At 28.9% G+C, this 15,030-nt stretch overlaps 3 protein-coding genes across 6 annotated transcripts; all 3 read left to right on the forward strand.

Moving 5' to 3' along the window:
• Positions 1-665: 665 nt before the first annotated feature.
• On the forward strand, positions 666-2,829 carry LOC123271881 (7-methylguanosine phosphate-specific 5'-nucleotidase-like). Of its 3 annotated transcripts, none has more exons than XM_044738413.1 (6): positions 666-1,007; positions 1,235-1,308; positions 1,382-1,480; positions 1,576-1,645; positions 1,918-2,504; positions 2,575-2,829. In XM_044738413.1, exons 2-6 carry the CDS (start codon positions 1,282-1,284, stop codon positions 2,674-2,676), a joined length of 885 nt encoding a protein of 294 aa, XP_044594348.1. In that variant the 5' UTR covers positions 666-1,007; positions 1,235-1,281; the 3' UTR covers positions 2,677-2,829. The 3 variants fall into 3 exon arrangements, with proteins under 3 accessions (XP_044594348.1, XP_044594349.1, XP_044594347.1); XM_044738414.1 differs by having other exon boundaries at positions 1,246-1,308; XM_044738412.1 differs by having other exon boundaries at positions 1,126-1,308; positions 2,575-2,828.
• A 2,589-nt stretch (positions 2,830-5,418) lies between these two features.
• On the forward strand, positions 5,419-6,881 carry LOC123271911 (muscle-specific protein 20). 2 transcript variants are annotated; one of them, XM_044738460.1, is made up of 5 exons: positions 5,419-5,576; positions 5,728-5,939; positions 6,016-6,136; positions 6,397-6,605; positions 6,803-6,881. In XM_044738460.1, the coding sequence occupies exons 1-4, from the start codon at positions 5,547-5,549 to the stop codon at positions 6,586-6,588; spliced, it is 555 nt and encodes a 184-aa protein (XP_044594395.1). In that variant the 5' UTR covers positions 5,419-5,546; the 3' UTR covers positions 6,589-6,605; positions 6,803-6,881. The 2 variants fall into 2 exon arrangements, with proteins under 2 accessions (XP_044594395.1, XP_044594394.1); XM_044738459.1 differs by having other exon boundaries at positions 6,397-6,881.
• A 4,050-nt stretch (positions 6,882-10,931) lies between these two features.
• On the forward strand, positions 10,932-13,506 carry LOC123271867. The gene is made up of 4 exons (XM_044738392.1): positions 10,932-11,417; positions 11,511-11,957; positions 12,044-12,364; positions 12,423-13,506. Exons 2-4 carry the CDS (start codon positions 11,588-11,590, stop codon positions 12,860-12,862), a joined length of 1,131 nt encoding a protein of 376 aa, XP_044594327.1. The 5' UTR covers positions 10,932-11,417; positions 11,511-11,587; the 3' UTR covers positions 12,863-13,506.
• Positions 13,507-15,030: the final 1,524 nt, after the last annotated feature.

Below are 15,030 nucleotides of genomic sequence, written 5' to 3' on the forward strand. Positions count from 1 at the left end.
TCCTGGAGAATTTTTCGTCTCAGGAGACCTCTCGTCGGATCCCAAAATTTTTATTGAGAAACACTGCGAATACATGCGCGGCATTCGCCCAACACAGACGGCACATCACACCAAGGCCAGAGTCTTTATCCTAAAAGATTTGAGCACATGTTCACACGTCTGGTTACGCTGTGATCATGTCAAAGCTCCGCTTGAACCACCATACCAGGGGCCTTATCTAGTCATAGATCGATTGTCTGATCGTCTGTACAAAATCAACGTCGACGGCGAAGAAAAGAACGTTGCAGTCGAAAGACTCAAGCCCTGCTACGTCAGCAAGTCTGACGACCAGCTCGTCAACGATGACGCACCATCAACATCTCAACAGATGCAGCCACATCACTGGGGTGCCTCACTGGATCCACCCAAACGCACCTACGCTCGTACCGTGACTTTTAAACAACCCGCCAAAAGTCACTTGGGGGGGAGTGGTTGTGGCGGCACTGGTTCCTCGGTCACGCCTCTACCGGCAGCAAATCTCAACCAAGCGCTCGAAACGCCCACCAACGGCGAGAGGACAAAACACACCAATTGCATCTCCACAGCTATGGCGTTCATTAATAATGATAATCATAATATGATATATACAAGATAGTCTAATGCTAATACAAGTACCTGTGTAATTTGCTTAATAAAATATATTACGTATTAATGTTTAATTTGTGTTTTCACGTCATTAATAATAATAAGTAGAATCTTCCCTCAATAACATTCTACAAACGTAAAATACGTCACGTAAGAAACCCAACCGGTAATTTACGTGTATTATACATGTATAAAACTAAGTATAATACGTTAAGTATTTTACGTGCCCTTCCCTGGTTATCACACTTTTATAGTGTTCAATCGGAAGTTGTCTCATCGGATGTCAATAAAGAGAAGACAAAAATTTTCTAAAGATGGCGATGTGGATTCTGTTTTTTTCAGTCAAGTGATTATTCGGAAAGTTTTGTTTATACGAAAAGGGGGTAAGTCTGTATATATGTCAAAAAACATAATTATCAATCACAGTATGGATCATCATGCATATATTATGATCATTTGTTTTCTCTTCCGGTAAAATAAATCCCTACTATTTACATCCAGAATAATGATGAAATGACGAGACAAAAATGAAACGTACCAACGACGTTTATTTGTTTCAAATCTTAAATATTTTTCCTGAAAACATCATAATAACATGAGAAAATAATAGTTTCATTTCAGGATAATATTTAATTACTTAAAAATAATTATTCAATCATGCCGGCCGATTTGAGATTTGAAGACGTAAGTAGAAAACCATGCTCACCATTTTTTTTTCTGCGTTTAACATTTTTAAAAATTGTATTTTTAATCTCAGATGTCAATTTTGAAAAATGACAACGTGAGGATTCGCGACCTGGAAAGTGTAATTAATAAGATAAAAACAATTCGCGATGATGGTCCAACGAAATTGCAAGTATGTATATTGATAAATTATTTACAATTATAATTAGTTTATTATTTTATAATAAATTTTGTGGTAATAAACGATAATAATAATATTTATTTCAGATGGTCACAGATTTTGATCGAACAATCACCAAACAACATGTCAACGGACAACATATTCTTAGCAGTTTCGGTAAGTTATTTATGATACTGAAATTAGCAGACGTTTAACACAATTAAAAAAATTTTTTTTTACTAATCAAATTAGAACTAAAAAAATATTGAATAATAATTGTACGCATTTCTCAAATTTTTTACATGTGAAATTAAAAAAAAAAATGTTTTTTTGTAATAAATTTTTCAATACGAAAAATTCTAAAAATTATCAGATGTCTGCTAAATTTTCATAGTTATTTACATATTTCACATAATTTACCTTTTATAAAAATATAAATATTTTATTAGGTATCTTCTTTGAAAGCTCTCAAATTTCCGAGAAGATGAAAGAAGAAAAGCAGCGATTATTTGACAAATATCGACCAATCGAACTAGATCATGACTTGGAGCTTGAAAAGAAAATCGAGGCGATGGAATCATGGATGACTGAAACGGATGATTTTTTGAGAGGAGTTAATTACGATCCTTGTGAGATTGAAGAAGTTGTGAAGATTCATGGCACTGATGTTCGTGACAGAACGAAAGAATTGATTGACAGGTTGAACGCTGCTAAGGTACCGGTACTTGTCTTTAGCGCTGGACTTGGTGATGTCGTTGAGGCCATTTTGAAGCTCCATGATGTCTTTCTAAATAATGTTAAAGTGGTGTCCAACTTTCTGAATTACAAAGACGGAAATATTAATGGATTCAAAAACGATCAACTGATTCATGTTTTTAATAAAAATGAAAATGTTATTACTGACAAGGAGTACTACAATTCTCTTAAAGGGAGGAAGAATGTTGTGCTCATGGGAGATATGACTGGAGATGCAACAATGGCCAATGGAGCTGAAGGTGTTGAGACTATTTTAAAAATTGGTTTTCTTTATGAACAAGTAAGTTTTTATTTTTATAAATAGTGTGTTAATAAATATTTATTTTGTCGATTTAAATTAATCTGTACAGGTTGAAAGTTCGCTTCCGTCATTTTTGGATACTTTTGACATTGTTCTTATTGATAATCAATCAATGGATATTGTGATTGATATACTCAGGCCAATTATTTAAAGAATTATGTTTGATTAATTATAAAAACTCAGGTTTACTCATTTTAAAAGTTTTTTTCTTTAATAATTAAGAAGAAGAATAACACCTTCTTTATAATTGCTCGTAAAAATGCTGATTGACAATATTTTTTAATTAATTTCTAGAAATAATTTATGGTAATTGGACATTTTAATTCAATAAGACTTAGTGTTAAAAATTAAAGATAAATTGACCAATAGATATATTAAAATTAAAATTAAATAAGTAATAAAAGTATGAAATATGTTGTATCGTAAAATGAATATTTTTAATTTAATTGTATAAAAATTATTCTTTTTTGACGGTTAAAATATAGCTATTTTTTATACCTTGATAATCATTGAGACATGTTAATTTACCATAAATTTGATCACATATCCAAAATATATTATGCTTATTATACTAATTACCCCCTCAACGTGCACTAAATTTTTCAACTATGTGTTTTTCTGAATAATAATTATCGATGAACATGTCTAGGATAATATTGATGAGGATCATTAATTCTAATTACTCAGATAATAATTTCAGAGACTCATTTATAATTAGTACTAATTATAAATGCAGACGTCTGTAAATCGAAAATCTTTGACATACTTAAAAATCAATCATTGCTTAATACTCACCCATTTAGAATATTTTTCATGTCCATAAAATTACTCCTAATTATAATAAATAATGAATAACGAGTTATACAAAAAAATATTTTCAACATTTTTAAAAAAGTGAAAAAATAAAATTTTTTAAATCAATTCAAATAAAGCGAGGATTAAGAAGCTTAAGACTATTTCAGAATTTTAATTTCTAAATTTTATGTCTAATACACAATATGAGAATAAAAAACTTCTTTTAAAAATTTATGTTCTTGACACAAAAACGAATATTCTTAAAAATTTCCAACAATTGACTTTTTTGTCTGAAGAATTTTTCCTTGTCTGAAGAATTGGTCGAATCGATGAAAATAATTTTTATTTAATTCAAGTGAAGCTATTTGTACAAAAGAAATGTAGTCTGTGATACATATAGATAAACTTTAGATTTTGAAACAAATATAAATTCGATATGAATTTGCACTAAATTTCATCATGAATTACAGGGTGGATTTCAGCTGGATTTCATGATGAAATAGAAACAAATTGCTTATGAAACTGATTTATAATAATCAGTAAAAAATATCATTGGAGTCGATGGTAGTAAAACTCTTATTTGAATAAATTCATAAAGCATTAAATATATACACGATTCGAATTATTGTTTCGGAATTCATAATGCATTACGAAATTAATTACAGGATGAATTTAAACTGAATTTCATGATGAACTTGAAACAAATTGCTTATAAAACTTATTTTTTATGACCAGTAATAAAAAAGAAATAATAATTAAAATCTTATTGTCTATTCTTGCTTCAATTAATTTATTCAAATAAATGTTATGAAATTTTGACAGTTCAGTTAACATGAATTAAAACAGAAACTTCACCGCCATCGACTCCATAGATGTATTTTACTGGTTATAAAAAACAAGTTTCATGAACAATTTGTTTCAAGTTCATCATTAATTTCAGCTGGAATTCATTCTGTTATTCATGATGAAATTTATATTTGTTTCAGAATCTAAAATTCATCAAGAACCAAATTTTTTTTTTGCGAATATATTTGTTTGTTTGTTATATAATAATGGAAACAGAAATTGACATTTTTTTACCAAATAATTAATATATCCAATTGTTAATTTTAACAAAATTTTGAAGTCAAGAAATCCTTGTCTGGACACAATTTTTATTCTTTTAAAGTTTAGTAAAAATGAAATAGGGTTCCAAAAAAGCATTTTACAAACCCAGATATATACACACATAAATATCGGCGAAGCAATAAAATAGTTTTTTAAAACCTCTGAATCGCACAGATGTTGGGGTATATTTAAAATTGACTCAGCGATGATTCCCACCACTGAACGTAACGGTGGAAAAATTCTCCAAACACTTAAAATTTTTAAATAATACCTGTCCGATTACACAATCTGGGTTTGCGCAATTTTAAAGTTTAGTTCTCAGTAACAAACTACCAACAAAGCAGGTTTCCACCCCTTGGCTGTTTGCTAAATAATTAAACTATATTTCAGACGTCAGTACAGTTTTTGTCATCATCATCATCATTGCCATCAGCTTCTTTATAGTCAACTGGATCACACATTTATAACTTGACCCATATAGCTGCGGATATTTAGAAAGATATTTGACCTTGACTACGCAGCGTAATACTTTTACAAAAAAAATATTTATGTTTTTATTTTTCCGCCACGGTATTTTTAACTTAACTTCAATGTAACTCAAGTAAAACTTCCGCAGAATACTTTTTTTTCTGAAATTATAAATAATTTTTTTTTAAATAAATAAATAAATAATATTAATTTAACTAATTCTAGAAATTTAATTATTCAAAAAAGAAATATTAATTAAATTTAAAAACATACTTCCTGATTTGATGAACAATTTTTTTAGGCGCTCTGCTTGATTAAAAATAAAAATAATTATAATTTATGAATGCCCTGTTGTATATTGTGTATTATATACACTATAAGAAATAAAGACACAAAAAAACAAGCATCTATTCCTAAAATTAGAAATGAAAAATTGTAAATGCATGAAAACAGTGGGAAGATGTGATGACTTAAACATCTCGGAATAAGAATTCACATGGACGTTTATCCGGTGTTATAATAATATTAACCAAGTGCGTTTATGTTGAGGAGTATAAAAGTGACTCGCTGGTGATCTCAATACTTCAGTCAACCCCTGATAGTGGATCCAGTTGCTTTCTCAAAACACTTTATTTATTAAACTAGTCTGAAATGGCTCTAGAACGTCAAGTCCGCGCCAAGGTACTTGTGCAGTGTTATTATTTATTAAAAAATTTATTAATTACATTAAAAATATTTCTATTAGATTGATTTCTTCAATTTTTTTTTGAATTTTTTATATTATAAAAAAACTTGTTTTTGACACGAAATTTTAAACATATTTTCTGGTTAGGTTTTGGCTAAACGTGACCCGCAACAAGAGAAAGAAGCTCAAGAGTGGATTGAAGCAATTCTTGGCAAAAAATTCCCACCTGGCGAAGCCTACGAAGATGTTCTTCGTGACGGACAAGTCCTTTGTGAACTTATGAACAAACTTGTTCCTGGAGCTATTCCTAAAATAAATACTTCTGGTGGACAATTCAAATTGATGGAAAACATCAACAAGTAAGTTTTTAATTTATTGATTAAATTTTTTATCAAATATTAATTGATAGTTATTAATTGTTTAATAATTTGACAGCTTCCAAAAGGCTATGAAAGAATACGGTGTCCATGATGTTGATGTTTTCCAAACATCAGATTTGTTTGAGAAGAAAGATATCGCCCAGGTTACAACTTCACTTTTCGCCCTTGGTCGCACTGTGAGTATTTAATTTTCTAATAATTATAAAATAATTCGTAGTATAATTCGAATCATTAAATACATAAATGGTAGTCATAAAAAAAAGTTTTCATAAAAACAAGTTTTCAAAATTGAACCAAGCCAGGATTCGAATCAAAGCGTTCTGAGCTTATAAAAAGCGACTTGCGCTCTTCGCCAAAGCTGGATAGCCCACCGACAAAATAATTGAATTTTTTTTTTTCTAATTGACGTGTCAATTAATAAGTAACATTTTTACAGACTTACTTACACCCAGAATGGAAAGGACCTTACCTAGGACCCAAACCCTCTGAAGAATGCAAGCGCGACTTTTCTGAAGAAACTTTACGCGCTGGACAGACAATCGTTGGATTACAAGCTGGATCAAACAAAGGCGCTAGCCAAGCTGGACAAAACATCGGTGCTGGACGTAAAATCATTCTCGGAAAGTAAAGACAATAGTATTTATGCACAGTAAAAAATTTTTCGTCATTTTGTAGAGTGTTAAAATTTGTGTGTTGAATATTACACTCTAGTGTGTAGAATTTAACATTCTCATGTGTTGATTTAATAAACACACTAGAATGTTTAATTCTTCACACTAGAGTGTAATATTCAACACACAAATTTTAACACTACAAAATGACGAAAAATTTTTTACTGTGTATGTAATGCCTTCATTTTTGTCTCTAAAATGATCAATGTTTTATTTATTTAAATTTTTATATAATTAAATCAATATACATTTATTCTGTTATTACTTTTATTTTCCTTCCTCTTTTTTTTTTAATTAAATATTGACAATTACTTTGGTAAACTTGAAGGTTTTTTTTAAATAATTATTAAGTAATAATAATAAAATATTAATTATTGTTTACATTTATTTTAAAGCAACAAAGTAACATTTTTAAGTGACACTATAAAATCTAAAAATAAAAATATGTCGCATGAATGTAATTTGTCAGTAACATAAAGAAGATGATACGTAACGTTGTCTGACAACTAAACATAGTTGCTATTTCTACATCAACTTAAAATTATTTTTAATTTCTTTATCTTGAATTTAACAATTTATAATTTATATCATTGTAATTATAGGTAAAATGGAATAAAAAGGGTAATTGTGTTAATAGTTAATAATGAATGACAACTTCCGCACTTGGGATTTGGATAACAACCTAAGAAAATATTATTTAAATCAATATCCGATGGATAATAAGTTTATTAGTCTTAAACAGACAGTTAATTGATTGATTACATTACCCGGTTGCTAAATTTGTGATTTCCTTTAGATTCGATTTCTCTAAATAATTCAACTTCGGAGAATAGATAAGAATGAATAATTGTTAAGCGGCACGCGAACACCGGATATATATTTTTTTAATATTATAATTATAATCAGATTATTTAATTATTATATTTCGGTAAAAGATCGGTTATATTTCTCTTATTTTATTTTTTTTTAACTGTAAAAATTTTTACAATTTATATATGGGGCATTCCACGCCAAATCGGATAGCATTCTACCTTCCCAGTGAACACATGACTTCAATATGACATCATTTATAAGTCATAGGAATGTCACAATATTTTACGTAAATATGACGTAAAATTGACCTGTCGTAATCCAATTATGATGTAAAAATATATGATATATTTTTGACATCATACTGATGTAAGTTTATTACTTCTCTATGATGTAACGGAAATGACTTAGATATTACGTACCACTGACATAATATATAAACTACAATATTACGTAACATTAATGCCATCATTGTATGTCATAACGACGTAAGTTTAACATCATGCGTTTACATCAGTGACAAGTCACGGCTGTACGTAATCTTGACGTAAGTTTAACATCATGCGTTTACATCAGTGACAAGTCACGGTTGTACGTAATCTTGACGTAAGAATAATATCATGTGTTTACATCAGTGACAAGTCATGGTCTTACGTAATACCGATACCATCTGTGAGTCATTATTTAACATCAATAATTTGTCACAATTGTACATAATACTGACGTAATTTAAAAGTCATTTTCTAAATCAGTGACAAACGATTATTTTCCATAATATTGATAAGATTTGGGGGATGTATGTTTTAAATATTATCGATTGATCAAAATTTATCAAATATAAAACTTCTTCAACAAGATGTCTAATTTACAATTAATCGCTAAATATTAGTGAAAATTGGTTTAAAATTTAGTAAGAATCAGGAAGAGGTAAACAGCTGATTTAAGCTGGTACCTTGCAAATTTAAGTCTGCTCTTAATAACAAAAATTTATAATTTATAATATTAATGAATATATTTAACATATTAGCAAATAACATACAAAATATTTTTCATTTAAATTTCGTGAATGAAGTCAAAATTTCTTGACACTAAAACACTTCTTGCTCCAATATAACTTCGGCCTCCGTCAAAATTTTCTTGGTGCAAGAAATACTTTTTTTTCGTTGCATATGTTTCTCACTTATATTTTTTCCATGAATTTAGGTACTTTTATCCCTTGTAAAAATATTTTCGACTTCATTCAGTATAAATGATTTGGTGTGAAACTGATAACAAAATACTGAGTTCAATTTATGTGGCATGAACTCTAAATTTTTAAACCGTCAAGCGAGTAAACATATAATTTCTTATGATTTCGCGTCAAGAAATTAAATGTCCATCATTTAAATATTGCACTATTACTTGAAAAAATAATTTTCTGACATTAGTGCTGCTACTTATGAAACATTGTATTTGAAATAATTCAAACAGTTCCATGATTATTGACGAGACTAATAGTATTTTACACAGTAAAAAATTTTGCGTCATTGCGTCAAAAACTTTAGTGTTAAAAATTTTTGTGTTACATATTTAGCTTGTTTAAGTGTAAATTTAACATTTATTGTGTTAAATCAACATAAAAATGTTAAATATTTAACATGTGTTCACAAAAAAAATGACACAATGACGCAAAATTTTACTGTGTACATCAAGCTTCATAATGTTGTTAGTATGTTAAATTAAAGAAATTCAAATTTCGAAAAAAAATTGAAATTAAAAGAAATATAGATAAAAATGGTATACTTAAAAGAGTTGAAATTAAAAAAAAATCTAAATTTTTGTAAATTGAAATTTTGAAGAAGAAAATCCAATGAAAAATACTAAATTTTCGAAAAAATTAAATAAAAAAAAATTCGAGTCTTGAGAAATCAATAAGTATTAAAAAATATTCAAATGACACGGATACATCGTTTACTCTGAAAAATTTCACTCTGTGAAAGTTCTCTGTGTCCGCAGAGAGTCTAAAGTTCTCTGTGTCCGCTTTTTAGACGAAAATTTTTGAAAGTGTAAGATTCAATCAATTCTTATGAAAAAATTTATAAATTGCCTATTCATTACCACAAGTTTCACTAGAGAGCCTTTTATAAAAGTTTTTACAAATTTTATAGAACTTTATAAAATTTCATGAGTTTAATGAAATTTTATAAAATTGTATAAATTATTAGACTTGAATTTTATACAATTCCAGCTCTTAAAATCCATTTAATCTCAGAAAAAATTATGAAATAAGCATTTTTCGTCATGTAAGGCTTATCACATAAGTTATTTACTTCGTAACATGAACCGGTACTTGGACAAGTGAGCAGCGTTCCAGACTTCGATACGTGAGGACCCAAGTTCGAGCCCAGCATATTTCAGGATTTTTTCATCAAGTATCAACATATAACTAGTGTTTCAAACTTTGTAATAAGTCCACAACACTATAATTAATTTCAAAATTGCCATCTTTTTATTTTTGAGAAATTTTTTTTTTAATATTTTTTCTGAGGTACAATTCTTACATCACTTACATCACTTTTACGTCATAATGACATCATTATCATGATATAGACATCACAGGTATGTCATATTGACGTCATAAATGTCATTGAGACATAATACTGACGTCATGACTACGTCATATTTTTACGTCAGAATCTTACGTCAAGAAGTGTGAAATAATGAGTCATATATGACTCATTCGTGACTTGTATCTTACGTAAATCCTGATATAGCCCAATGTCATTTTGACGTCACATTGACGTAAACGTGTTTACTGGGTTTGCATCTGCGATTTTTTTGAAAATTTTTTATGTTATAGTACCCATTGAAAAAGATCTCCATGATTTTTTTCAATTTTTTTTGCCCAGCCGTTTTCGAGATATCAATTTTTGAAAAAAATGGCTTTTCTTTTTTTCAAATGTCTGTAACTTTGCGAAAAATGGGCCAATCGGGACGTTTTTTTTTTTTGAAAATTTTCGTTTTTAAACACACTTTTAGGATATAAAATCAAAAAAAATTTTTAAATTGTATTTCTATAAGATTTTCAAATTTTGACTTTAAAATGTTGATTTCCAAAAAACACGTACTGATCGATTTTCTTGAAAATTTTTCTAAAAACTGTCAATTATCCCCAACTTTTAAGCCTAGTCCCTTAATGGGCAATCGATGGGATCCATTTTTTTCCGATTTTTCAAAATTTCAAATTCCAACTTTTTGTAATAAAAAATTTCTAAAAAAATTCTATGCTCAGGATTTACCATAAATAACTTACTGACACAGTTTTCATCATAATGATTAAATTTTATTTACACTAAACGATTATTATTATTTCACATTTATTTCCTTACACGTTTAAATATTTCATAAATACGAGATTCACTGGATGATGAAAATTCTTCACATCTTACATAGTAAATTTGTTTATTTTTGTGATTGTAAAGCCTCTGTTACTTGAAACTGATTCCAACTGTTCACTACAGTCGGTAAGGAAGACTGTAGTAGGTTATTTTTTGGTTAAGTATTTCTCTTGTTTACATTTTGATTTCAAAACAAGAGTAAGGGTATTGTTGTTAATCACATTTTCTTAGTGTATTTTCTCCACAATCTGTACTAATTTTTTGCAAAGAAATATAAGTGTATAAAGTTTATAGTAAATAAGCAAACAATGTTGTGAATATTTACGCTATGGAAAATTTTGGAAAATATAATTTGTGCTGTAATCCTCTACAATTGGAAGATCATAGAGTGAAAAATGGTCTTCGACGAGCTTCTGTGATTTAACAAACTGCATATAATTTAAGTACTAATAACTATCTCTGTACATCGTGCAGAAAAGCATTAAGTTTACAAAGTACTGCATCTAGTCCTGTTGCTGAGATTAACACTCATGTTGAAGAGCAATTGGAAGATAATCGTACTGGAAGTACTCTTTCATCAATTTCAAACATTTCATCAGGTAAGTTTAGCCAAATTTTATGGCCTGATGTTATTTTTGTGGTACAAAAAGTTTATCATTGCAAAATAATAATTCAATCTTTTCACTTTTTAGGGTTAGAAGATTTTAGTGAAGAACTGACAGCACAAACCAGTAGTTTATCTGGATTAAGTTTAGGAACAGTATTGCCAATGGTCAATGATGCATTTGCTTTACTAAATCAATCACCTATTATAAAAAAACATGTCGATAATCAAACGTATTTAGAAAACAAAGTCAAAAAAGTATATGAAAAATTGAATAACTCTTTAGGAGTAACAAAACTTTCTGATGATGAAATCAACTCTCAAAATTTCTTAGAATTGCTCGATAAATTAAAAAATAAATTCAACGATAGTAATACGCAACGATGTAAAAAAATTCAAATTCTTACTCTTTTACCTGAATCATGGAGATTATCTCGAGTATGTGAAGTAATGGGTTGTACAATATACATGGCGTCAATTGCAAAATCTCTTCGAGATAAAAAAGGAATTCTTTCAACTCCAAATGCCAAATTAGGTTAGAATCTTTTCAAAATCATATTCAAATCAATAATGCCTATTAATATTTTTAGTGATAATAAATTCAATTTATTTACATTTTAGGTCGACATCTATCGAATGACATTAAATCTAAGATTTTAAAATTTTATGTTAGTGATGAAATTACTGTAAATATGCCAGGGATGAAAGATTATCTTTCTATTAGAAATGATGACGGAAAACGTGAACATGTCCAGAAACGTCTCATTCTCTCAAACTTAAAAGAGTTTTATGAACTTTTCAAGAAACGTCATCCAGATTACCGGGTTGGTTTTTCAAAATTTGCATCATTGCGTCCTCAACATTGCGTGCTTGCTGGTTCGAGTGGAACTCACACTATTTGTGTGTGTTCTATACACCAAAATGTCAAGATTATGATGTTAGGTAAGTGATACACTAGGAAAGTCTTTTTCAAAATCATTCATGGTCTCGTTTATTACAGGGTGTAACTTGGCAGCACTTACTGAACAATTAGCAACACCATTACTAACGTATAGTGACTACCTGAAGATAATCATATGTCAAAACCCTACCTCTGATTGTTTCTTTTACAACTGTGATAAGTGTCCAGGAATACAAATTTTGAAAGACTTACTATTAAATGTACTAGAAGAAAATGGAATTGATGAAATTACTTATAAGTATTCGATTTTAAATCCCCGTACGAGCTTAGAGACATTTGTGAAAACTTCATCAGATTTTGTAGACAGTTTTTGTGAGAATATCACAAGTCTTCTTCCTCATAATTATATTGCTAAAGAGCAAGCAAGTTATTTGAGGTCGTTGAAAGAATCATTGAAGGAGAATGAATTTATTGTTATCTGTGATTTTGCGGAAAATTATGCTTTTGTTATCCAGAATGCTGCATCTGGATTCCACTAGAATAACAGCCAGGCAACTGTTTATCCAATTGTAATTTATTATAAAAACAATAATGAGCTGGTTCATAAGTGTCTAGTAATTGTATCAGATTGCTTATCTTACGATGCAGTTGCTGTTCATGAGTTTACAAGAATCACCACTAATTTGATCAAAGGTCTTTCCAATAATATCTCAAAAATTATTTACTTTTCTCACGGAGCACCCCAACAATTTAAAAATTTCAAAAATTTTGTAAATCTTCATTATCATGAAGAAGACTTTGGAATTAAAGCTGAATGGCATTACTTTGCAACCGCACATGGGAAAGGACCTTGTGATGGAGCTGGAGGGACTTTCAAAAGGATGGACGATCAAGTCTTCAACTTCCGTATGACCCACAAATTTCAACTCCTGTCGAACTATTTGAATGGGCGGAAAAACCAAATTCTTTACCAAATATAAATATTGAATTTTTTTCAAATGAAAAGTATGATCAGGCTAAACTTTTATTAGATCAACGATATTCACGAGCAAAAACAATCACAGGGACGCAGAAATATCATTGTTTCATTCCAGACGGAAAAGATACTTTGCGATTTAAAGAATTTTCATCATCCAGTGAATCTCGTATTTATAAAATATTTAAACGTGTAAGGAAATAAATGTGAAATAATAATAATCGTTTAGTGTAAATAAAATTTAATCATTATGATGAAAACTGTGTCAGTAAGTTATTTATGGTAAATCCTGAGCATAGAATTTTTTTAGAAATTTTTTATTACAAAAAGTTGGAATTTGAAATTTTGAAAAATCGGAAAAAAATGGATCCCATCGATTGCCCATTAAGGGACTAGGCTTAAAAGTTGGGGGATAATTGACAGTTTTTTAGAAAAAATTTTCAAGAAAATCGATCAGTACGTGTTTTTTGGAAATCAACATTTTAAAGTCAAAATTTGAAAATCTTATAGAAATACAGTTAAAAATTTTTTTTGATTTTATATCCTAAAAGTGTGTTTAAAAACGAAAATTTTCAAAAAAAAAAAAAACGTCCCGATTGGCCCATTTTTCGCAAAGTTACAGACATTTGAAAAAAAGAAAAGCGATTTTTTTCAAAAATTGATATCTCGAAAACGGCTGGGCAAAAAAAATTGAAAAAAATCATGGAGGTCTTTTTCAATGGGTACTATAACATAAAAAATTTTCAAAAAAATCGCAGATGCAAAGGCAGAATGCTATCCGATTTGGCGTGGAATGCCCCATATGTATCAAATACTTTAAATTGTCAACGAAATATGACTTATTTGTCAATTCATATTTTTGTACCTTATGAACAATCTGATGAATCTTCAGCTATTTTTAATTTTTGGCATAAACATATTTTATGATTATATACATTTTAAACTATTTTTATTTGTGGAACAATTAGTTTTAATAATATCTTCTTTTTTTATCCCGTACTGAAAAAAAATATATGCCGCATATCCGGGGGCAAAAAAAAAGTATGTGGCGTACATATTTTATATGTGCGACGTATATGTATTTTTGTCAGCATATATGCGTATATATATTTTTTCAGTGTGGGATGTGTATTTTTTTTTTATTTTTGTCAATAAAACTATTTATAAATTATTAATAATAATGAAAATGATTATTTCCTTTGATGAAAGTCTTGTAAATTTATAGTTAAAATTACAATTGACAAAAAAAATATTATTTTTTTCAAAGAAGAAATTCTAAAACTTACATTCATCGATAATCATTAAGGAAATCCAAGTACCCTGCTAGTGTAAAGAATGTCTAAAAAAAAATAATGCGTAGAAATACTTTTGTTATGCATCTTAAAATTAATTTTTAAATTAATTAATAACATTTTTGCGGAAATTTCCGAAAAATTTACGCATTTAATAATTATTTAATAGACTAAAAAAAATTAGAAAAACGGTTGACCCTGAAGGCCATCCCTGCAACTTCCCGCTAATTCCATACTTAGGCGCTTAAAATTGCACCAATGACGTTTTTGAGCTCTTCGAGCTTAAAAATACAATTTATGGGTTATTTTGAGCTCTCCGAGCTCAAAAAGATTGCTTTCCTATGCTTTTGAGCTCTTCGAGCTCAAAAGTCTGATAGAGATTTGATGACACTATTTTTTGAATTTTTAAACCGCAATAACTTTTGAATGAATAAACCGA

The sequence above is a fragment of the Cotesia glomerata genome, linkage group LG9 (assembly GCF_020080835.1).
Source record: "Cotesia glomerata isolate CgM1 linkage group LG9, MPM_Cglom_v2.3, whole genome shotgun sequence".
Taxonomy (NCBI): Eukaryota; Metazoa; Arthropoda; class Insecta; order Hymenoptera; family Braconidae; genus Cotesia; species Cotesia glomerata.